This window comes from Aptenodytes patagonicus, chromosome 3 (genome assembly GCF_965638725.1).
Source record: "Aptenodytes patagonicus chromosome 3, bAptPat1.pri.cur, whole genome shotgun sequence".
Lineage (NCBI taxonomy): Eukaryota > Metazoa > Chordata > Aves > Sphenisciformes > Spheniscidae > Aptenodytes > Aptenodytes patagonicus.
Genome location: NC_134951.1, coordinates 77,312,178 through 77,338,385, shown reverse-complemented (window position 1 = coordinate 77,338,385; position 26,208 = coordinate 77,312,178). Strand labels below are relative to the sequence as shown.

The window sequence follows — 26,208 nt, the reverse complement described above, 5'->3', positions numbered from 1 at the left end:
AACATTTAGGGATTATGTGTGATCGATAAACCTGTAATCTTTTCAGCCGTTAACCCCTTTCATATTCCCCAAAAGTCACAACAGGACAGTGTTTTAACAAAATTCTACTTAGAATTCTGTTTTAATATAAAAATGACACTTTATCACAGTACATGTTAACTCCCTATGTTACTAAGGATAACAAACCATGCGTGGTCCCAGAAGACACGATCAATTCGGTCAGAGATACTTTATCAATGAAGAAATCACCTAAAGTAACATCAAAAATATTCAGTTAACTTCTGAGATTAAGACTTGTAGATTGTCTCAGAGCCCTTTCTTTAAAGCTACTTTCTGTGAAGTTACTTTCAGCCTGCCCTACACTTCAGTTCTCCATCAGTAATATGGAGATAATATTTACCTACCTCAAGGGGACTTTGGGGGATTAAATGAATGAATGAACGTGAGAAGCTTGAATTTGTGGTAACAAGGACTAAATGTTAGGCAGGCGTCTGCTCAATTTACTTGACTTACAGAGCCCAGACTGAAGGCTGACGTGTTAAAAACCTGCCTTTTGACTTGTAAACTGAGAAAATCAACAACGATTTATCATTACCAGGGAATAAATATGGAACACCCTGAAATCACTTGTATGGTTATTTTCCAGCTGTCATCACACTTAATTTATTTTTAATGATGCAGGTATATATTGCACTTGGTTGCTTCCCCCCAGGACCCTGCACAGCCTAGATTAAACTATAACAATTCACTATGAATGCATCTGAAACAACAAATGCATTCCATTTAATCAATACATATGCAAATAGTCTTCCCATCCTTAAGGAGTAAATGAGTCTGAGGCAATGAAAGATTAGCACTCTGATACTTTTTTTTTGATGGTGCATATTGTAATACGCAGGCTAGAGGAAATGTTCCCAAAGAGTGACGCACTGTACCTTTCAACCTTAGACCTCCACAGATAGTACAGAACCAACCCAGCAACTGTAGCTGTAGGGATCTGATTCACAGGGAGGGTGACCTGCCCTACAGGAAGATACAGTGTTTGGTGAAACACTGGCACAGGTTGCCCAGAGAGGTGGTGGATGCCCCATCCCTGGAAACCTTCAGGGTCAGGTTGGCCAGGGCTCTGAGCAACCTGATCTAGTTGAAGATGTCCCTGCCCACGGCAGGGGGGTTGGACTAGATGACCTTTAGAGGTCCCTTCCAACCCAAACTCTTCTATGATTCTATGATATCCGGTTACTGCATCGGGCTGTCAACTCCTCCTCCATGACACAGATGTCTACACTGCTTCTTAAGCAGCTCCTGTGTTACTTTTGTTGGTAATGGTTTAAGACAAATGGGCACCAAACTCAAATTTCCTTAAAATGCTGAGCTGTAAACGGGGAGGACTCAGGTCCTGTTTCCAGGTCTGTTCAATCATCAGTGTACCAGGAGCAGGCACCTTACAATCTCTCCTAAAATCAGTCAAGCCTTCTAAGGAGTCACAGTTCTCACAGAAAAGGGTAGGGTTCAAGCCTTTGGGGAACACATTTCATCGAACATCTATCCATCAGGTACATTATTTCAGATGTCCTTTTATCCCTGTAGTTGCCAGCTTTAATCAAGAAAGAGAACTTTGCCAAACTAAGGAAAAATACTAAGGTATTTTTCATTGGTTATTGGCAACAGAGTGATCCATCAACCATGCCATTTGTTTATATCGGTAATATTTTTGACCAAGGTCTAGCGTATTATTTTAAATGAAAAGTGATGGATCCATCCTTCAGCACCAGGTCAAGATGTAGCCTGATGTTAAAGCTTGCAATTCACTTCAGTTGTCTGCATTAGACTTCCCTAGATTCCCACTAAGCATCTGATGATAGCAAGATGAGCGCTAATATATACATATAACAAGACAGAGCAATTCAGCTGAAACAACAAACAAAATAATGATTAAATTGGCTGTGTCATCCCTTAAGGCTTTTATTTCCTAAAGGTGTAGCATGCAGCTACAGCTACATGTAACTTGCAGCAAAACTTATTTTGCATTCCCATAAGAGCAACATATATAATTCAGTCAATTTACCCCCAGCATTTTGTGATGCTTGTATGCATACGGAGTGTTTTGTTGTACTGATGTGGTGCTATTACCCTGACACCGCTACAAGCAAGCAGCCCAAGGGGAATGTAGGCCTGAAGTACAACTCAGTTAGAGATGTTCTTGCAGCACTGTAGCTACTGGAGACTGCTTCCAGTTACAGTGCATTCCTATTTCTTCCCCGATGGCACTGGAACCAGTAGGAACTGCTTCAGAATTTTTTGATAAGGTGGATTTTTAATGGAAAATGATGATCTGTCTGAACCAAAAGCTTGCATAGAAACTTTCTACTTTTAACCAAATATAAACTAGTTCAAAGACCAAATGTCTGATGAGAAATAAAGGGAGACAGAGGGATGGCAGCAAAAAATTCCTACCTCTCTTTCCCTCTCTCCCATTTGACACAAAAGAGATTTCCGAGAGTATTGCTTTGGGCATATTCAAAATGAGAATATAGCAAATCCTACCAGCTGTAGCTGAGATGCTCTTTCATCTTTTCTCTACCCTCTGCCTTGTGACAAGGCACATCATTTTAAATGGTGATACCACTGGATTATGATGACCCAGAACTATCATCTTTCATGTGCTCCTTCTTTTGCCATTGGCATCCTTTTAACAACATATAGCAGCTTATTCTTAGGTACATGCATGCCTCTTCTGGGCCTTCCTTATTCTTTTCTCCTGAACCTGTGACAGTGAAAATACTAAGAGCACTTGCTAGAAATCAGATGATGCTCCTGCACCTTCGTCAGAGCAATCTAGAAACATTACTTAGATTGCTATCTAATGACCTGAAATGCATTTACAAGCAGACAAAGATTTTCAAGCGACCAAATTCTGCTCTCCAGTGGAAGATCCAGACACGTTCAAATATTGCTTGATGTATAGAAAGCACACTGATGACTATCCTCGCCTTCAGAAATATTTTCCTAATGTCCAACATGAATAGCGCAGTTGCAGGTCACAGTGACTCCTTCTTGTCTCCACAATGGACACAAAGAACAGACTATTCCTTTCCACTCTGCAAAATCCATTTACCTATCTGAAAATTACTAACACACACACACACACAGAGCCTTGTATTCTTCACACACACACACTTGCTTGTAATATATTCAAAGCATTTGATGATTCTTATTTGCCTTTGGACTCTCCAGCTGGTCAACACCTTTCTTAAGTTGTTATGCTCAGTACTGGAAAGAGGTCTCACCATTTCTGTGCAGAACTGAAGATTAGTTACTTCTTGTGCCTCAAAGAAAATATCCCTTTTTATAGTTCCCTGACTGTCCTTTTACAGCATGACACTGTTTACCTATATTCAACACGGAATTCTGTTTGCAAGTTAAGATCTCTCACAAGAGATGAGCCTACTCAAGGACAGAGTAAAATCTGCCCAAAACAGAATTATTTAAGATTTTATTAGTTACAACCGCCAATGGTATCAAACAAAACTAAATGAATATGCAGCAAAGGAGCAGATGAAATTCACAGTTGACGAATGCATCTCAGTAATACGTCTTGGAATAAATAATCTCAGCCACTCACACACATCACTGGGTTTTAAGTTAACTATAATCAATTAGAAAGGGAAACAGTACATGCTTGCATTGATGCTTGCTGAAAGTGTTGCTTTATAGAGAGGTCAAAGTGGTAATATTAGCCTGTACAAGTGAACTGAAAATAACAGAAAAATTCTAGTAACCTTCTAAAAATCAGTGATCCCATTCTATGCACTCCAACTTTGAACTTTCTATTAACTATTTTATTGTATCAAAAAAGATACAGAAAAATGAAAACATTCAAAATACAGGAGATGCCAGCTATTTCTTGTGAAAATACTTCCATATGAGGGCGGACTAAGAATTTAGCATATTTAAGAGGGAATTGGATGGCTGCTTAAAGATAAAATATATGGGAGGGGCAAATCAACTGGCCCTATCTACATAAAAGAGGTAAAGAATCTCAACTTCCATATAGTTTCACCTATAAAGCAACTACTAAGAGATGAGGAAAATGGCAGATTTTTTTTTAATCTTTTTTTTTATTCTTGCATCTTCCTCTAAAACACTGACAACATAGGCAGATATCAAAACAGAGGACTCCCTGGTTTGGTCTTGTACAAGAATTCTGGTTTCATTACATTCTCTTTAAATAAAGGACAGAGAGATCTCTCAGCAAAATGCCTCCTTACCAATGAAATAATAATGTAGAACTGAGAGGTTACGACACTGACATTTCATTGTACATTGCACAGGGCAGGTGGGTAAATGGCTGTGGTCTTAATCCCTTCTCCTTCTGACTTACTGATAAAGTCTCCTTGCAGAAGACAAGCTGACAGAGGCTTTGTGATGAGAGGCTTGACTTAAGTAGGATTGACTGAACACAGTCTGATGCACTCAATTGCCCGGCACGCAGACAAGCACTACAGGCCAGAGCAGGAGAGCAAGGTTTGATGATACTATGGCCTAACTCACAGAACACCAAGATCTAATAGCCAGGCTTAATAAGATCACTCATCAATAAAGATGGATTAAATGGCCATAACCTTAGCAGAAGTCATCACAGAAAAGCGTTGATTAATGCTAAAACTATACCCTACTGAAATGACACAGCTGCAGACCTTGTAAAACCTACTTATATTTTTGAACGAAAAATTGCTTTTACCTAAATGCCAAAAGTAGAAGGAGCACAAGTCATTGCTTACAAATTTGTTCTGCTTTACCACTGAAAGAGTGCAGTTTATTGTGAAGTTAAGAATTCCACATCAGGGCTTTAAATGAGGAGAACTAAATAGACTACAATGTAGTTCCAAGGTGTTTTTTTTCTTCTTGTTTTTCTTGTTATTATTTGGCACTGTGATGAAAAGTAATTAAGCTCTGGCAAATCTTCTTCTTAGACGTAATTTGGACTACTTATCTAGCCTCTCACATGGGAGCAGACTTGGCAACTAAAAAGAAACACCTGCTTTTATCACTTTAGAAAAACACTTTGTCAGCTTAGCAATATGCAAACTTTCTCAAGCCCTTCAGTTCCGAGTGTTATGCTTAATAGTATCTTATTTATTCCATGTTCACAAATTTATGCATGAATGTGGTATTAAACTACCTCATTTGCTGATATGCAGAGCAAATAAGCCATTAAGATTTGACCTCAAGCTGACAATGCGCTAAAATGAAATCAGGTAAGAATAATATCAAACCAGTAACCGAAACAGAAGGTTACCCAGATATTCAGCTACAAAGCAGTTCCAGTGGTACAGTGCCCTCAAGTTCTGCTGTCGTAGGAGGAGATTTCTGTAGCATCAGCTTGATGGCACAAAAGGGCTTGCTTGTCCCCTCGTCACCCACCAACCTGCATTTACAGCAGGTGGTATGGTGCACTCTTCAGGTTGTGAGACAAGGAGCAACCCTGCTAATGCCTAAGCACAGCGCAGCTCTCCTCCTCATTCATAACCTCCTAGTGGATTCTGACTCTGGGGAGGCCTGTAGGCTACATCTACTTTATGGATTGTCCTAGCTTTGAATGCACCAGGGATACAGGATAAGAAGGATCCACGTGAGTAAAATCATGTAAAAAGTCAATCATGTAAGATAAGTTTAGTCTAGATGGATCCACAAAGCTTTCTGTTTATGGCCCATTTTCCCCTTCCACAGCAACCCCAAACATTTCCTTACAAGGAGCATAAGAGCTTTATTAGAAGAAACTCACAAAAACAACTCAAGGACAGCTGCAGAGATCAAGGGCATTTCTAACATCCTATACCCTGCCACAGCAGGGAACATATTTGATGAAAACACCTCGACCTGGGAAGTAAACCACATCCCACACTGCAAAAATAATAATAATACTTGGATAAATAAGCAGTAGCACTATGCCTGGCAGTCACAAAATAATCCTTCTATTGTATTCGGTACTGGTAGACCATCATCAGGAGGAATGGGAAGAAGGAAGAGGAACAGCTGGACAGCCCAGCAGAGAGTACCAGAAAAATCAGAGGTCTAGAAGACAAGTTTTCAGAGAAGACTGAACGAACCGAAGGTTAATATCAAAATGAAAATACTGAGATGTTCCAACCTCAATCACTCTGTGATTCTGGGAAAAAGGATAGGAGTTTCCAAGCACGTAAGAGATGCCTATAAAGGGGCAGGATACTAATTTGTACTCCAAGTCTGCTGAGTCTGCTGTGGAGAGGACAAGAAGAAATTAACTTAAATTGCGCTAGGAAGACTTAAGTTGAGATTAGAAAAGCTTTTCAATGGTAGGAATAGTGAGGTAATTGAATGGAAGAGTAACAGGGCTGTAGAATCTCATCACTGAGATGAGATCATATTTAAGACAGGCTGGATAAACCTGGAATAATTTAAATGTAGTTGAGACTAAGTTAGAGCAAGGAAATGGACTGGATGCTTTTTGAGGTCTCTTTGAGCCTATGATCTATGATACCATAATCACAAACTTTAATTTCCATCTCTGGGATCACTACCTGTATTAATTTATCAAGCTCCATCTTGAAATAATTTAGGTTCCTTGTCCTCCCTGCCCTATTTGAAAGGTCATGCCAGAATTCAGACATCATTCCTTTGATGTCAGAAACCTTGTTCTAATTTACACTCTAAATTCACTCAGAAGCAATTAATAACCATTTGATCTTAAAGCAGGTTCAATTTCAATAATTCTTCTTCCTCCTTTGTACTAATTCCTGAATGTCTTTTACAAATAGTAATATATCTTCTTTCTCAGTCTTCATTTAACTATGCTGTCTATCTCAGACACCAGAAGTAGTCGAGCTATGGTAGCACAGAGTTCCTTGCAAGCCAATTTATTTTGCTCCAACTCCAGTGTCATAAAAGCTACACAGCCTGTGGAAAATGCACTCATTCATTCCAAGTTAGCTCAGGTATCTCTGCTTTTCACTGCAGTTTGTGATGAAGGCATATCTTATGTCAGGGAACCCCTGACACAGAAACAAAAAAGAATGTTACATTATTTTATATTTTAAATGGGTTTCCAAAACGAAATTTGCTATTCCCATTCCTCCCGTGATGCAAAGAGGATGTAAAGTTCACCTAACAAGAAACCTTGGGGATTCTTTTTGTGGGATATCTCCTGACCACAAAGTTCCATGTGAAGAAGGCAACACAGAAGAGGCAGTGTATCCTCATTAACAGGGATTGCACCATTACCTCAAAGGTCAATTACTGATAGATCAGATAAACCAGCCTGATACAGCTGATCTCTTCCATGCCAGGACTAGAACATGTTCCAGACTTGTCCCCCCTTGGGAAATGGAAGTGCAAAAGGGATTGTAAACCATCTTTGTTCTTCTGACACAATAACAGATCAAATTTATCTAATTTTGTCTCTAGAATAAGTGCGCATGCTCCAATAAATTCAATGGAATTGCTCTCGTTAAGCTTGCAGTACATTTGAATCTATACAGGGAAAAAAACATACTATAAACTCTTCTCCCCTCTCATTCACCTCACTCCACTAAAAAGCTTAAAGCCAATGAATTTATATCTTATACATTTTTTATAATCTATTTTATCTCTACTCCAGATATGATCTAAAATAACTTGGTCACATAAGACTTATGTACATGGCCAAAACTAAATTGTGGAAGATAAAATTTTATCCTCCCTGTATTCAAAGTGAAATATCTTATGTCATATTTCACTGCGTATTTCTACTGTGAAGATAAGAAAGTAATCATTCATAAGCACACCAGCACCTTGTAGGACACGGTGTCCAGATCTAGCCTTATAGGACTTAATCAGACTTTATTTTCCAATGTACACGTAAGGTTTCTACTGATGCCTAAGGAGCACACTGCATGCAGCAGAAGCAGGATTTGCCTTTGTAGGGAATCACTCTTCTTGTACTGCCATTTGTATAAACATTATCTGAAGCAAACGATGTGCCAGTTACAAAAATACAGCCCAAGAAGAGAATCAGGTTCCAAGGCTTGCACTGAACAACGTGGAAAGGACTCCTCCATTGGCTTGTGAGGATTAATACTTAAATGCTCCAATTACAGATTCTTGTCTCATGCAACCATGGTTGCCAATGGTTACTTCCTACATATGTCTCCGCTAGGTTGCCAACATTCCCATTTGTTTTGAATTAGAACAAATACTCGGAAACACAAGAACAACAGGCTGCTAAACTAAGCCAGATCGTAATGAGCCATGAATCTCTTGGCAGTAGGAATGAGAATTTCTAACATTAATGCTTAGCAATGGGAATGATGCCACTGCTGGCACCTTTAAATTAAAGCATCTTAACAACATTGACTTAAACCGCTACAGTTGAACTTTAAATTAGTGCCTGAGAAATTTCAGGAATCGTTGGTAAAAATATCTTTTGTCTTCTTTCAGAGTTTACTTATTAGCAGCTGCTTAGAAATCTAGACTGTGAAAATAATAAAAGATAAATCCACTTTTCAAAATGCAGCATTTCAGATCCAATGGAAATGTTTTCCAATGCTTCAGAAACAAGCACATATTCATGAAAATTACACAACTGCAAAGCACAGTTTATTGAAAGGTGGCCTTGTGATCCACATGGCAGCATACGCACACATACAGAATACTGGAATCCCCTCAGAACTGCAACAGTCAGAGGAAGAAGCACATCCATCCCTTGTGGTACCATCAAAATACAACAGTCTTGACGGGCTCTGTATCTGTGTTCATTCCAGTTAAGATACTTATCCAGAATTTCTAAGCCCACATCAGTTCATTTGTATTAAAGAGGGACAGACACATTCTAGAGTGGCACAGGCTGGGGGACAACATCTTAGAAATATCGAGGAAAAACTGAATCAATGCACCACCACAGTCAGCTACATAAATATCTAAAAGAATGTGTTCCCACAACAAAGTCAAATCAAAGGGACAACAGCTGCATGGTGCTACCATAATAAAATTGTCAGAAAACTTCATTTTAGCTAACATACCTGGTTACTAGATTATAAACATAAAATTAATAACCCTGGTGGATGAGTTGCCAACCTCAAAGGTTGAGGCTGAGACTGTAACGGAGCTACTGAGGGGCCCCAGAAGGACCTGTGTAAGTCTTCTTAACACAAAGCTGCAAATATAGTGGGATCTCTTGAAGAAGTCTTGGATGTCAAAAGGGAAAAAAATCATTTGACTTAAATTCTACGAACAAGCAATGCTGCGGGTTTTACTGGAGCCCAAAGATTGACAAGAATTACCAAGGGTAGTCTATTTTCTTAAACTGCCTTTTTTTTTTCCAGATTTCTTTCTTTTCCTAGCAATATCATTTCACCTGCTTGGAAATTGAAATTGCAGGCATTTGAACAAATGTATTAAAGTGATCTACTGTTACTAAAGTTTATGTAAATGTGTTTACATTCTCAGCTGAAGCTTGACTGTGTAAATTTGTAAAACATTACTCATACCGGATACCCTTATTACCTAGACCGCAAATATATTTGAGAAGCTTTTTCCTTCTTTCATCTCACCAGATCGAAGCAATTCAGTATTACAGGAAGCTGAGCGATTCAGTCTTCTGCAGTGAAAGCAGCAGTTAATGCTGTGGTTAGGAATGGTCTGCACACGGCCAACCCTTCAAGCTGGCAGCCGGACTGCAGAAAGAAGGAATGCTAAAGAAATTATTTTATTAGGGTTGTTGCATATCCTCCTCATCAGACTTTCACCTTGGGAAAGTGAAGGCACTGGATATAACTGTTCTGAAGAGTTTTGAAAAGGCAGTCCTGGAGAAGCTAGAGAAACTAAAAAAATAATTTAAAAAAAAGATTCTAGAAGCCCACCAACATCCACACATACATACTAGCGCCTAGCATCCAGCCCCTGAACTGAAAGACAGAGCCATGGAGAGTCCTGCTGCTGTCCCACGGCTGATGAACGGACTTTCCATATGAATGCTACCTTCCTATTCCTGCTGCTCTTCACTCTATTACTTTAAATTATAGGTAGGTAGGGAAGGGGAAAGGGAAAGGGAAGGGGAAAGGGAAAGGGAAAGGGAAAGGGAAAGGGAAAGGGAAAGGGAAAGGGAAAGGGAAAGGGAAAGGGAAAGGGAAAGGAAGGAAAATTCTACTTTAGTTGACCTTATTTATATTCTACATTTTCTTGTCTCTGTATTAAAACTGAAATGCATATTTCCCCTTTTTCCTCTTCTTGCATGCTTAAAATCATCTTTTCTAGTATTAGGTTTCTCACATCAAAGAAAAAAGACACTTTGTTTAAACTTACAACCCATGCTGCCTATTGAACCAATAAAGAGGAAATCCATATTTCTTATAACTTGGCAACGTCCATGACATTTGACTCAATTTTTATCATAGTTCACAAGAGGACATACATTAACCTTCTGAACAATAGCAGGGATTATGTACCTGACTCCCTGAAATTAAATTTCCCAAAGTACAAGCATTAAAGGAGGGAATGAGATTTTCCGTTCAGCCTCTTAATATGTTCCCCGGGGAAGACAAACACAGTTCATTTCATTGTTTTTTGTTTTTTCTTGCAGAGAGAAAATTATATAGGGGAAAATACAGCAGAAATTTGATGATATTTTCTCTTGAGAGATAAAATACTTATATTTCTGAGACAAACTTCAAAGAGACTAGAGCTACATTCAAGTTTCCTTTCTAATAAATAATTTTTTATCCTTTAAATAGGATTCTCCATATTTTTATATGGGGGAACCTTTTTAAATTATCTTGTAAATATCTAGAGCATTTCAGCATGAAACCTTGCATTTATATCTCTCAGCATTTATAAAAATTATTGAAAATAGAGGTAGAATTCATAACTTACCAGCTTCAGCTTGCTGCAATTTTAAATGAAGTACTTTCTACCACTTTCCCCATTTCATTTGAGTTGAAACAACTATGCAGTATTATTTCAGATTTTCTGACTTACAGGTTACCTGTTTCAGAAATAGTGTATACACTGAGCAAGCAAACACCAAACCAGCTGGCAGTAATAAACTATCTGATGGTGCCACCTTTCACATTTGGGGACTGAAAACTCTCTCATTTTGAGGCTTTTTTTTTTTTTTTGGTAAGTCAGCTGCAGGCTGGCTGGCCTAACCTGCCCTAGGAGTTGTGCCTGCGAAAAACCACAGGAAGGGTAGGCAGAGTGGGTCTACACTACAAACACAAGTCCCTGGTTCAACAGTTTCACCAGTTGTAAATTTTGGAGTTTTCTTAGCGAAGTTCTTCTGATAACAACCAAATATCTGAATTCGCTCCCTCCTGGTACGCTAAATAGCAATAAGGTTGAATACACAATCTCTGCTTTTGAAAAAGAGCTTTTGCTATCTTTAGATAAACTATATTAAGAAATGCCAGTGATTACAGGGCACCTAATAAATGCATGTAAAAGCAAACAAGAAATAAGTATCTGCGAGACAACTGGAACATCATCTTTGGTGAAAGAGCGATGCTGCCCCTTCCCCGTCATCCCGGCTGTGAGCTAAATTGCCCAGGATTTCACAATCTTAGTCAATTTTGTTCACAGCCGGCAATGCCAGCAAATTGCTTTCCAATGGAAACAGAACTTTACTATCTCACTGACAGCCTGAATGTTAAAGAGTAGAGAGGCAGAAAAAAAGGCTGAAGACCTCCAGAAGAAATATAGATAAGGGACAGGGAGGCACAGTAAAACGGAAAGAGAAATTAGAAGCAACAATAGTTTTTGCTCCCTAACAGTGATACCCCACATAAAATTCATATTTACTAGACTATCCACATTTGTCTGTTATATCCCACAGAGAAAAACAGAACAAATAAGTATGTTTACTCCTCAAGGTTTTTTCATGGAGGGTTCCCAGTCTTCCTTCTGGTTTTTGTTCCCAGAATGACAGAGAACTGTAAGTTTTCCTTAAGAAGTAAGGAAATTATTTTGCGCAGCGACACACCTATGAAAAGATCTATTTTAAAGAGCAACAGTGGTTTTAAGCAAATATTACCCATTACCAGCCAGGTGATGAAAGGCGTTCATCTTGCCATAAACAGCCAATCTCTGCTGGCTGCCATTTTATTAATGAAATAGTTATTCCTGAACAATCACCCCTCTAAATAAATAATTCTCAATCAAATGCCTGTTCCACATGCCACATATGAATGGCAGAATGCTAAAGAAAAATTCAGAAAAAAGTCCGGATAAAACTCACATGACTATCCAGACAGCATGCTAAGCTCCCCTTTAGCTTGTTGTGTCCTGTTGCCTACTCCCTGTTTAGAAATTACTTGGCTAAATTACTAGCTCTTTTGAGTTGAACCCTTATTTCAGGTTTTCTTCTAAAGCACCTTGCAAGCCACAAGCTCCTGGTATGTGAATAAAAGCCAGTTGCTTCCACGAAGCAGCAGCTGGTCTTTGCAGTTTTCTCTCCCTCTGCCATCTCACAACACTCGGTCCAACTCAGCTATGGACTCCCTACCAGGTTTTTTAAATTATTTTTAAAAAATTTTTAGATTGGCCAAATTCACCGAGCTGACGAGAAGCACGTTGAGCCATGCTCAATTTATACATATAAATTATCTGGTTTCCAGAGGAACGACACATCTAATAATTGCCGCCCCGCAGAGCTTTGTGCCGATGTGGTGTTACAAGCACCAGGACTCTTGCCGTGGTCCCATTCCTCCTCCTGCTGGCATGCACACGCTGACAGTCTGGCAGTGGCACTGCACAGAGCTCACAAAGCCAGCCCAGCCCAGCGGCAGACAAAATGATATTAATTTCTGAAAGTACATTAAGAGCTTTGCTGCTGCAAAAGCTCTTTTTTGCCTGGGGGTCAATACTGTTTAGGGGTTTTAGCAATATTATCCGGAAGCTAATGCATATCCATACCACTTCCCTAGCCATCAAAGTTTAGGGAAGCCAACCGGTTCTTCCTTGGCTAAGCCACATAGCAGTTTGAAGGGCTTTGACATTACTTCCGAGTATGACTCAGACTGTGATTGGGGGCGGGGGGGGGTGGAATTCAGATGCGTAACATCCAGAAGATTTTCCTTTATCTTTCTTTGCAGGGATAAGTAATGGAAAGAACTTCACAACCCTGCTTTCCCTCATGAGGAGTGTAACAAAGGCAAACAAGACATAGTGAAGGTGCCGGGGAAGCCATTTCTTTCTAGTACAGATGAGTGCTAGGCATTACTCTGGGGGATTCGGTAATTTCTGAATGGCTAAAATATTCCGTGCTTCATTAGGAATATATTGGTTTTCATCAAAAGTGAAATCCACATATCAGTGTGATTTTCCCTTATTTGCTATCAAGAATTATTCTAATTGCTCTATAACCTAAAGCACTGTAAAATTCCACATTAAATCACTTATAAAATGTTATGCTGTTTAGACTATATATATGAACTGTTCAAAATTATTAATTTATCAATAATGCTGACAACATACATTGTGGTTTTATAGAAAGAGGAGAAAACACTCAGAAAAGCCAGTGAATATTAATGATGCCTGCCATTTGAAAAATCGCTGACATAAAAATATTAATAGTTCACAAGTTTGCTAGTTTTCAGTCCCGTTTGCTGCCAAAATCATTCCCTCTCCCAACTTTATCATATTTACAGAGATAATTTACCATTCATCAGCCATTACTTCAGCAGTGCCATCCCAATGTCTAGACGATATTTTGTGTCCCTCAGCCACTGCAGTACACAACAAACCTGGCAGCACGCTGGCTAGTCACCATTCATTAGATTTAACAGACCAGACACTGTAATAGAAGTAATAACTGGGAATTCAAACACTGATGATAGTCATGCAAAAATCTTTAATCTAAAAGCTCTGTGATTTTTTCTTCTGGCAAAATTTACATCGCCCATTCTAATGCCAGATTTTGCTTGTTACTATAGCACGTCATACAAGATACGCTATTAGAAATGAGTAGCTGAGATCCAGGAGTTCCCATTTCAAGCTTCTTTCTAGTGCTCAGGCGGTAGGTCACGGCGAGGGAACCAGAGCTGTGCTGACAACAGCTACTTGCTAACAGAAAAACAAAATGACTGAAAAGCGAGTTCCCTCGATCCAGTTCATCCACAGTATTACAACGGTACCACAGTTCGTGACCGCACCGCTGGCACATCCTAACTATATTCCTGTGCACAATTCATGGGACTGAGATTTGTAGCTAACTCTCCGAGAGCCTGGCTTAGGTTATCCCAGCCAGATGCCATCCCGCCCATGCAAAATCACAAAACTTGGAAAAGCAGAATTGGTTTTCAAGTTTTTAGCCATTGTTAGGAAGGGTGCAGTGTGGGGAGTTCATGAAAGGAGAAACTTTTTGCTTGGATGGGCAACAAATGTGAAAGAAAAATGCATTTGTTACCCAATAAAGGAATACATCCAAAATAAATGTAAACACATAAGGACTTTAAAAATGGATAAAATTACAACCTCATAATATGTTTGTCTTCCCACTCTTGCTCCTATTCCCTCACACTCAATCTTAATTTTCAAGAACTTAAACAGAAAAATGCTTAAAAGTCACTTCTTACACTGGTTTGAAACTCATTTTCTTCACAGCAGAGACTAGTAGAAGCATTTCACAGCTCCAGTTGAGGGCGATATAGAAAAAAATTAAGATATACAAGGGACACAAAAATAGAATTAATATTTAAACCATTCCATAAAAGATTATTCCCATTGGTAAGTAAACAATGACTCTAATTTAGACTAGTTTAAGACTATAGCTCAGTATAATAAAACAAAATTCAAACAAGTGGTCAAATGTCCTAGTTTATGGGATAAATATATCACAAAATGTGGCTTAGAATATTTTCATTATTTAATGTATAAAATGTCCAGATAACTTTACAGTTAGAGCCCCAAGTACTGAAATCAAAGGCCAATTTCCTATTGATGTTAAGTATTTTCAATCAGGATTATTTTACTAGAATACATCGAAGACTTTTGTTCCAGAGCTCATTATTTTGTATTCTTTTCTCTAATATTGTTACCACAAGTATTCTTTAGGCACAGGGGACAGCTAGCTCTCAGCTTTTAATGTTAATTATGGTAATCTCCGTAGACATCGTCACCTCTTAATTCATAATGTAGGCATAAAGTATCAGTTCAGCTTTCTACTACAGTAGCATAGTACACTGCACTCTGGGGGGTGGTGGTGTGTGTGACAGCTTCCTCTTTAAAGCTTTTTTAATAATTCAGTAATTAAAAAATTGCTTCAGAATTACACTTAAAACAGAACGATATTTTATTTTGTGAATGAATTAAAATCGGTAAGTCAGAAGAGAAGTTAAAGAGTAAAAATAAATAAAAGTGCTCTTTCTTGTATTTTTTCCAGTTGCATAATTCAAAGGTAATTCTGACTTCGTATTGAACCAAGATGGACATTATTCATTAATATAGGCTTGGGATGGGATACAAGATCAAGATGAAGACACCTGGCCCTGGTTAACTACAAACGGGTGTCTTCAGGCACAGTAATGCTCAATGCATTGCCTAAGGACAGCTTCCCACTGACATCTGAGACGTCCTATAGCACCTGGAACATCTGGATGGGGCTCACAGATATGGCCAAAGCTGTAAGAAACCATGTTCCTGTAGTGCAGCAGCTGGAGGCCAGACAGTAACCTCTAGAGCATCTCAAATGACACTAGACATCAACTTCAAGCAACCAGACAGCATGTTTAAAGTCTCATTATAAATCAATAGAGATCTCATCAGCATCGTCAGTGGAGTTTGGAGACCAATTCAATTCTTCAATTCACTCTACAGTAGACATCTAGTCGCCAGTGAGTTGAATTGCTGTATATAGACATACTAATTTAGTGGTCTTCATTTCAAGCTGAGTCCTACCACAGATGTCTTTACGTATATCTTTAAGTTCATCAATCCCAGCAGTGTTCTAACATTCAAATAGCAATAACTGCACCTCGTATGATCAAAATAAGTTAACAGAAGTTACATTATTTCCCTTCTCCAGTGATTTTCAGGCAAAAATATACCCAACCAGATTCTTGTTTTCCACCCCAATTGAAGATGCATGTCAAACAAGTAAATGCTCATTTTCTTCACAAGAGAATTACTACAGACAAAACTCAGCGCTCATTGACAGAATACTGCTTTAGCGCCTCGAGAAGGTAAACAAGAAGCATCTGGATTTTGTCCTGAATCATTCCTCATGCACTCACCTATCTACGTTAACATTTTAGTACAAATCAGGAGCGCACATTTTATGTGACTCTCCTCATGATCCCCACTTATTACCTACCTTACTATGGCAGTGCCGAAGGAAACCGTCTGACCAACAAGCTACAAAGCATTTCGAAACACTACATTATAAATTAAGTTTAATTTGCAACCATCAAGAAACAAACAAAAATAGTATTTCCAAGCACAACGGTTTCTTTTACCTTTTGCTTTATTTTGTCTTACGAGAAAAATTAGGGACCTAAACACTGATGATAGCAACACATTAGTCAAGTTTACAATTTCTTGGATTATATCCAGTTACAGGAACATCCCACTTGCTCTATAAACATGAAATATTAATATTTAATGGCTTTAATATTTAAGTGCAAAAAATTGTACCTTCAAAAAATTGTTGTCAGAACCCACAGCTACTCTCATGTAGTGACTCTCCCGTTACATTCTTTTACATTTAAAGCTGATTGTGTATTTTCCTCTCAAATGTTTAGCAGCCATAACAATACTTCAGTTAGAGATTAGCTATCATTGTTATCTGAGGAATTCATAGAATCATAGAATAGTGTGGGTTGGAAGGGACCTCTAAAGGTCATCTAGTCCAACCCCCCTGCCGTGGGCAGGGACATCTTCAACTAGATCAGGTTGCTCAGAGCCCCGGCCAACCTGACCCTGAATGTTTCCAGGGATGGGGCATCCACCACCTCTCTGGGCAACCTGTGCCAATGCTTCACCACCCTCAGCGTAAAAAATGTCTCCCTTATATCTAGTCTAAATCTACCCCCCTTTAGTTTAAAGCCATTCCCCCTTGTCCTGTCGCAACAGGCCCTGCTAAAAAGTTTGCCCCCATCTTTTTCAGAAGCCCCCTTTAAGTACTGAGAGGCTGCAATATGGTCTCCCCAAAGCCTTCTCTTCTCTAGGCTGAACAACCCCAACTCTCTCAGCCTTTCTTCACAGGAGAGGTGTTCCAGCCCCCTGATCATTTTTGTGACCCTCCTCTGGACCCGCTCCAACAGGTCCATGTCTTTCTTATGCTGAGGGCTCCAGAGCTGGACGCAGTACTCCAGGTGGGGTCTCACCAGAGCAGAGTAGAGGGGCAGAATCACCTCCCTCGACCTGCTGGCCACGCTGCTTTGGATGCAGCCCAGGATGCGATTGGCCTTCTAGGCTGCGAGCGCACATTGCTGGCTCATGCCCAGCTTTTCACCCACCAGCACCCCCAAGTCCTTCTCGGCAGGGCTGCTCTCAATCCCTTCATCCCCCAGCCTGTATTGATGCTGGGGGTTGCCCTGACCCAGGTGCAGGACCTTGCACTTGGCCTTGTTAAACCTCATGAGGTTCACACGGGCCCACTTCTCCAGCTTGTCCAGGTCCCTCTGGATGGCATCCCATCCCTCTGGCATGTTGACCGCACCACTCAGCTTGGTGGCATCTGCAGACTTCCTGAGGGTGCACTCCATCCCACTGTCTATGTCATTGATGAAGATATTAAGCAGTACCGGTCCCAGTACGGACCCCTGTGGGACGCCATTCGTCACCAATCTCCATCTGGACATTGAGCTGTTGACCACTACCCTCTGGATGCGACCATCCAACCAATTCCTCACCCACCGGACAGTCCACCCATCAAATCCATACCTCTCCAGTTTAGAGAGAAGGATGTTGTGGGCGACCGTGTCAAAGGCCTTACAGAGGTCCACATAGATGACATCTGTAGCCCTTCCCTTGTCCACTGATGTAGTCACTCCATCATAGAAGGCCACTAGGTTAGTCAGGCAGGACTTGCCCTTGGTGAAGCCATGTTGGCTGTCTCAAATCACCTCCTCCTCTCAAATCCAGGAGGATCTGTTCCACGACCTTCCCAGGCACAGAGGTGAGACTGACTGGCCTGTAGTTCCCTGGGTCTTCCTTTTTCCCCTTTGTGAAAACGGGGGTTATAGTTCCCCTTTTCCAGTCAGCGGGAACTTCACTGGACTGCCACGACTTCTCAAATATGATGGATAGTGGCTTAGCAACTTCATCCGCCAGTTCCTTCGGGGCCTGCGGACGGATCTCATCAGGTCCCATGGACTTGTGCACCTTCAGGTGCCTTAGATGGTCTCAAACCTGATCTTCTCCCACAGTGGGCAGCTCTTCATTCTCCCAGTCCCCACCTTTGCCTTCTGCGGCTTGGGCAGTGAGGCTTGAGCACTTGCTGGTGAAGACCGAGGCAAAAAAGTCATTGAGTACCTCCGCCTTCTCCGTGCCCTGGGTAACCAGGTCTCCCGTTTCATTCTGGAAAGGGCCCACATTTTCCCTCATCTTCCTTTTATCCCTGTCGTACCTATAGAATCTTTTTTTTGTTGCCCTTGATGTCCCTGGCCAGATTTAATTCTATCAGGGTTTTAGCTTTCCTAACCTGATCCCTGGCTGCTCGGACAACTTCTCTGTATTCCTCCCAGGCTACCTGTCCTTGCTTCCACCCTCTGTAGGCTTCCTTTGTGTGTCTGAGTTTGTCCAGGAGCTCCTTGTTCATCCACACAGGCCTCCTGGCGTTTTTGCCTGACTTCCTCTTTGTTGGGATGCATCGCTCCTGAGCTTCAAGGAGGTGATCCTTGAGTATTACCCAGCTTTCTTGGGCCCCTCTTCCCCCCAGGGCTTTGTCCCATGGTGCTCTACCAAGCAGATCCCTGAAGAGGCCAAAGTCTGCTCTCCTGCCGTCCAGGGTAGTGAGCTTGCTGTGCGCCTTCCTCGGTGCCCTAAAGATCTTGAACTCCACCATTTTGTGGTCACTGCAGCCCAGGCTGCCCTTGAGCTTCACATTCCCCACCAGCCCCTTGTTGTCGGTGAGAACAAGGTCCAACATAGCACCTCTCCTCGTTGGCTCCTCTACCACTTGGAGAAGGAAGTTATCATTGACACAGACACGCTTGGAACCAGCTATCTAGCTCCTTCTCTGCCTCCCTGATGTTACACAGCCTTCTCACCGCCTCCTGCAGCTCAGCCACCTGCTGCAGGCGGTCCTCCACCTGGGCACACCTTTTGCAGGCAGTTCTGCTGCCTGTCCCTACCCCAGGAGAGAGGCCTGGGCACTCCCTGCAGCCTGAGGTCTGCACTGCAGCCTCCCCCTTCGGCAGTTCCGTCTGCGTGGAGGCATCGGCCGCCGCTGGGGTAGATGGTGCAGACCCCCCAGATGGAGCCGCGGCCTTTACCCTCAGACGGGTGCCCGCCATTCTGCCGCGAGGGTCGGGTAGGATGAGTGCCCTTGACCTGTGCCCAGTTGCTGGGTTACGTGCACGTCGAGTCCCCCACTCGGCCCGTGGAATGCCTCTTCCAAGAGGCGCCCTCCCGCGCAAACTGCCGTGCAAACTGCCGCGCCACGCCCTGGCTGACGTGCCACGCCCTGTTTGCCCCTCCTGTTGGCAGCGCTCCTGGTGGCCAGCGCTCCCTGGGGCTGCCTTGAGTGGCAGTGGGGGGTGGCAGCCGTTACTGCTGGCCCTGCCCACGCCTCATCAGCCGCCCTGGTGAGAGCTGCCAGCTCCCGGCGGGTCTCTGCGCTCCCCTGTGGGTTCCCCGGCTCAGGACACCCCCCTGTACACCGCCATCCGCCTCTCCGCTGCGGGACGTGCCTGCACCGGAGCTGACCACCTCTGCGAATTCAGTTACAGAATCCAGTTTAGCTGCATTGTCTTTACAAAGCATGTAAAAAAAGCTTTTCTTTGTCAGAATTAGGAGATATGACCCACAAAAAGCACACACAATGAATAAAATTACAGTTATGAAGAGAATAAATTTGAAACGTATTATTAAAAACTAGATACCATAGATGGTATCAAAGTATATGCCCTAAAAGGAAGAGGTGGTGGTCATACATCATATTTGAATGAGTAGGCAAAAACTATGGCAACTCACTACTTACCAGGGGTGGATTCAGGAACCTAAAATTAGTCTGAAAATAGAAAACGGTAACTAGATGGCTTTTCCTCTCGGTGATATTCATTCCCATAGCACCTAATTCTGCCATCAAGCCTCTTTGTCTCCAACATATTTAAGGATTTTGTAATTTCAGGTGTCACTCCCTCTCTTGCTCTTATGCAATGCCTTTCTTCTGAGAATTGCAGAGGTTTTTATATAAATAATAAGGTATATAACACCTATGAATTAGGAAGTTCCACCTTTCACAGATGGAACTGAAACAGAGCTAACATGCCCCAGATTTACAATTTTTCTGAAGTCATCTTCTCCCAGAAAAGATTAGAATAACTCTAATTTGCTTTGGAAAATTTCTGTGTCCTAAGTGAACTCTCCTGTAATTTGAAGGCATCTTACTGCAGTAATATCTAACAGGAAAGAGAAAGGGACTGTTATTTTTTCCTGAATCAGATTTTGGTGATATATGTCATTACATGTCCGAAACAAGTGAACACTAACACCATGGAGGTATCAGTCATGACTCTGTAGCTGCGGGCAAGCTCCATTTCACACTTTAAAAAAAAATTAATTCAAATCCTGCAATGCTTAAAAACCGCATCATATACTCTCTAACCTGAATGACCAACACAAAGTGATTCTCTAAATGTATGTTTAAACATAAATTCACTGATTTATGAGCAAATACATCTATACCAAATAAGAAAAATCTGATAGCTCAGAGCATTGCCATCAGCCTCAGCATGATTCAGCATGATTTTTGGCAACAGCGGGAAGCAAGCTCTTCTCCTCCTGCTGCAGCCCATTTAAAGTTTAAGCACATGTTTTATGAAGAAGCAAGGTGGTAGTGAAGCTCAGAACAACTGTTTCTAATTGTTGTGATTAGACAGACGACAAATAAAATCAGTCCGAGGGCTCACGTGGGAGGCCATTTTGACAGAGGTAAACTTTCCTCTCCAGTTAATTTGCACATGGCAATCCTATTAAGTGGAACAATGTAGAGAAGGGGCTCGTGTCAAAAGTTTTCACTGATAAATCACTTCTTTCCAGCCACCACCATTCTGTAAAGATCCTACAGCTGGTGACAGGACGCAGAATTTGTGCTCATAAAGCTCCCTGCGGTACTGCTGCCTCTGTTACAGCGTGGAAAAAAGCAACCTTAGCTGGATAACTACGATCCGATCATACGCTGAGCTTTTAACCATACAGGCAGAGGGACTGGCTCTTTGCTTCTGTTTTGGGGTCTTTTTTGTGGTGTTTTTTTTTTCTTTTTGGTGATATTAATCTCTATAGTACTCTTCTGAATCAATAAATCCATTACAAAATAAAGGCATTTTCATCAGCTCACTTCAGTTGCTCTGCCAAAAAAACCCCACCTTAATTAGCCAGTATTTTTGGGCTGCTTTGTTATAACCAGCAGAATGGTGAATCTGCCCCCAACTGTTAATAATTAAAAAGTCATTTAAAGCTGCATATCTTCAAAGTATTAAAAATAATTATGCGACACGACTGTTACGGGGTATGCTCACTTAATATAGCTCAAAGAAGTGAGATAAGAATTTCTTACTGAAGATGTATATATAAGGTTGCCTTGCAATGAAGGTATGTGTGTGTGTGAGAGGGGAATGGAGGAGGAGATCCTCACCTGGAAAAGACTACACAACTCAGAAAATTTTCTCCAAATATTCTTTAGTGGAATCTGCAGCTTTTTGCCTGATCTTGGAAACAAACAGTCATGCAGATAAGGCAGTATTAAATGGATCACTGCTGCCTCTGGAAAAGAAGATAAGTTAGCTTTTGGTGCTTAAATACTCGCTTTCTGACAGCTGTTCTTCTTTCTCACAGCTTCCTCTGCCAAGCAAAGATTATTTGGGATTGACAAGTCTGTGCTTTGGAATAAACAAGATCTTTTCTCTGATAGGGTGTTGGAAATGGATGCTTAAGATACAGATAACAGTATAGTCTGTCAGGCGTATTACATAGCTTGAGGGCGTCTCAGGGAAAAGGTACCAAGCTACACAAATACCTACATATGCCTAACAGTGTTTATGAATCCGTACTATTCCAAAAGAGACCGAGAGAAGGAAATCTTTCCCTCATACACTGCAACTCTGATGAGAAAAAGACAATTCTGCTTCCTACACTGTATGAGGGTGGAGACAAAAAAGTAGAAAGAGGAGACAAGACCGTGAGGTTAGAGTAGCTGAAACGGAGAAATTCACGCAAAGCAATGCTAAGACCTAATGAAAGCATGAGGCGGTTTGATTTCTTAAAAAAATACATATCCCTTTGGGATCATTACCTGCTCTGTAACCAGCACCAGCTGCACATGGCATACCAGGGCTGCCAGCATTCATGCAATCATTATCACTCAACAAACTTGCTGCCACATCCACAACTGGAGAGGAGGAAAAAGTTAGAATGGTCCCAAATTCCTCAGTGCCACTTTGTTAACCACTAGTGCTAAGGCTGCTGCTCTAAACACAACCTGTGCTTTATCTGCAGCCCTAAAGGGTGGGTGCCATCTTCTCTTTAACCCTTACTGGCTCCTAATTCAGGCCAGGATGCTTCACTGGTGAGGCAGCAAAGAGGCACTTCAGACTCTCTTTCAGTGCAAGGTCTGGAGGTCTCTGCATCTTCTGTCTCCTTTCCCTCAAAGAGCAGCAGCAGTTCTAGCAGCACTTCTTGAACCCAGTACTTCAAAGATGAGCTATACTGTTACAGGAACCCAAGCTCACAGGGTCTTCTTTGATCATTGGGTCTTCTAGACTCAATAATCCATGGGAATCGGCTGGACTCAAGTGAACACCAGGGAAGTACAACCATTTTAAGATTTCCCTAAGTTTTAGCTTTTTTTTTTTTTTTAAGGGCTTGTATACACAGAAGCAGAAGTCATCTATAACAGCTGTCACTAATTGCAGTTGCTGCCATACATGAGTGATAGCCTGATACCCTAAAGTTCTGGTGCTGGAATATATTCTTTTTGTTTCTCCAGATGATGTTCAGCAGCAAAATAATCCCAAACCAAACACATTACATACATGCATATTTACATGTGTATGTGGACAAGCGCTTGAAAATGACAGTTCCTCAGAAATTTATCCATAAATTACCAATAGTCATTTTCAGATATGATGCACCTTAACATACCTGTACAGGTTGCAGGTATCCTTGAACTCAGAATCTCTCCTTTTTATTGCCAAAAGTGACATTTAATTACAAAGAGGTGCTGAAACTTTGTTAAGCTTTACTGTTACATACATACTAGCATTCACCACTTCAAATTCAAAGTTTGCTGACACAATATCAGTACAGATTTTCTGTTTGAATACTTGACACCAGCCAAGCCCCACACTCTTCTTTTACCTGGAGTAATGGATAGCTTGATGTCCTGCAATATTAAAATAGAAGTCAGTTGTATGTTTCATCTCATCGGTATGTCCAGAGACTTCAATCCAGTGTGCTATTGGGAGGCAGTAAACTCCATCTACTATGTTACTCTGGTTATAAACACAGCTTCGATCGTGATGGGGCCCATTACCTAGAACAGAAGAAAGGACAATTGCAGGCTGTGTATCCGGAAAATCTTCTGAAAGGTCTGTAGGAGATGTGAACTGAGTATTTAAGGCAAGGAGTGGCGTTTGCTGCCTGTTCAGACTGCATTCTCATAACACATTAACACCTCAAATAGCGGTAACAGAAGCGCTGCTACAAAGCAAATGTTCAGCATTAAAACCAATTTTTGCAAATTATTTAAAAAACATTAAAGCCATGTAAGACTCCCAAATCATCAACCGTGGCACTTACAATTTCAAGAATAATTAATTTCATTTAAGTTCCTCATCTGATGTCTGATAATATGTGACCTCAGCGTTTAACGTTTCTGCTGTGTGACCTCTCTCTGGGGGGTTCAGCTTGCTGTAGCCCGAGGTCTAGCTCTGACACGGCACAGCAGCATCACCATGCCTCAGGCTTACTTCAAAGGAAATTGCCAAGCTATGAGAAAGACCTCGGGGAAAGCACAGAGTACGGCCGTGCAAGATCAGAAAGGTAAAACCGCAAACAAAGGTAGGACTGGTGACACTGGAATTGTTACCAGCTTAAGCATTCAAGAGGAAAACACCGATGTTGAAAGGCATCAAATCCCAAAGAAGAAAAGTAAGCAGGCGGCAGACAGCAACCCGGCAGCAGTGAAGACCTGTTTCAGGGAGAAGTGACGGGTGGTCCTCCTCCACCTCATTCACAGCTGCCTGGCCTGCAAAGACCCTTCAGGTGTCCTGCTTGGGACAGGACGCACACCGATGCCTAGCCTTGGAGCTCATTAAATCCTACCTGTCTTTTATGTTTGCTAACCGATAAACAATCGCTTTGTACTCTTCAGATGCACATGTCCCGCCTACAGAGTCTGTTCATACACAGTAAAAGTTGCCCAAAGTGACCCAGAGAGATGGTCACACCTGCAATGCTGAGCGATCACAATTACCTAAAACGGCCTTGTCTAAAGTAAGAAATTTTTCTTGCTGTTTTCCACGATCTAATATCCGTTACCCCTTCTTCTTCTCTTACAGCAATAGTGTGAACTTTAGTACAGAAAAGCAATTTTTAATACCATGCCAGAGTAAACAACTTGAATTAAACCGGGTCGTGTCATCAATCAAAAGGCTATCTAGCCTCCAACAATTCAGTACATGTATATTCTCCACACAAACACGCTTTTACACACTTATTGTAATACTAATTGCCATGTAGGAATTATTGTGCAAATTAGAAGTGACCTAGTCTATGGCTTGCTTTTAACGTAAGCCTGTTACACTTATACATTATTAATGATGTTAGAACATTTCTGAGTAAAATTATGCCTGAAGGAATATCTTCAATTTCACACTGCACGTAAATGTATGACCAGCTTCCAAGCACTGCATTTAGGGAAATTTGCTAGAGCAAGAGCATTTTGGGAGATGTATTAATGCAAAGATTAGAGAATAAGACTAACATTTAAAACTAAAGCTCAAACAATCTCATTTCCAAATGACATGCAGCACATTTTATCATAATTGTGAAATACTATTATTTACCAAAAAGAAAATACGAGGCAGAAAACTATTTTCTCTTTCTATATTGCTGAACCATTATGCATCATATGCAATGGTATGACACAGCTTTTGATAAATAAGGTGAGCAAGACCAGTATATAGCTCCTGAAGCTACAAATCTTACCACTGTATTTTTATGTCACATTTCTAATTGTTTACACATTCTTACTACTTTTAAACAATATTTGAAGACAGCAGTATACATTGACAAATACACAACAGCATAACAAAACCTATGGATGTTTAGGACACTTAATTGACTTCATGTAGGCAGCAAAATCTTTACAACCACAAATAACACATCTTGCCTTTCCCATTTTACTCTCTGATAACTGTCTGTAGCAATGCACATCACCATGGTCCTGCCTGGCCATCACAAGGCTGTGTCTGATCCCGACACCCACCCACCCACGGGCAGGCGTCCCGTCCCAGCCTCAGCCCCGTCCCCTGGGAGGTGCCCAATGCCCTGGGATGGGACTGCCGCGGTGCCCCCGGCTGCCTGCTCCTGGCTGCCAGCCCCATGGGGTGTCCCTGCAATCCCAGCCCCGAGTCCCCAGGGCCCCGCCAGCCCTCACTGCACCCTGGCAGTTTTGAACCATGTTCTCAGGATCTCTGGCTCTTTTGATACTCCCAGCCCTATTCTTCCTTGTACGCGGGCGCCCTTGTACCCACTCTGTCTCCCTGAAGGACTGCCCCTTCCATTGCTCACAGCTGTTCCTCCTCTCCCACCAGGGTTTCTGCATGAATTTTTGCAATCACAATCTATGATCTCTCCCTCCTGCTTAATTTCTTCTTTCCTCGAGGTGCTAGTCAGTCCTACAAGACAACAAAGCCTCACCCTTCTTTGTCTTCATGATCTCAGTTGTATCACTACCTGCTTCCTACTTTCCCGTTTCCAATTGCTGCTGCTTGAGATGCATGTACTTCTGTCATTTGGCAGTTTTACTGTCCA

General features: G+C 41.4%; 1 protein-coding gene across 2 annotated transcripts in view; it reads right to left on the bottom strand.

Moving 5' to 3' along the window:
• Nucleotides 1–26,208, bottom strand: part of EPM2A (EPM2A glucan phosphatase, laforin) — a 52,628-nt gene that overhangs the window by 14,391 nt on the left and 12,029 nt on the right. For both annotated transcript variants that reach the window (XM_076333916.1, XM_076333915.1), the window contains exon 2: nt 23,530–23,704. In XM_076333916.1, coding sequence (XP_076190031.1) covers nt 23,530–23,704 — 175 coding nt within the window. The remainder of the gene's footprint in view (nt 1–23,529; nt 23,705–26,208) is intronic.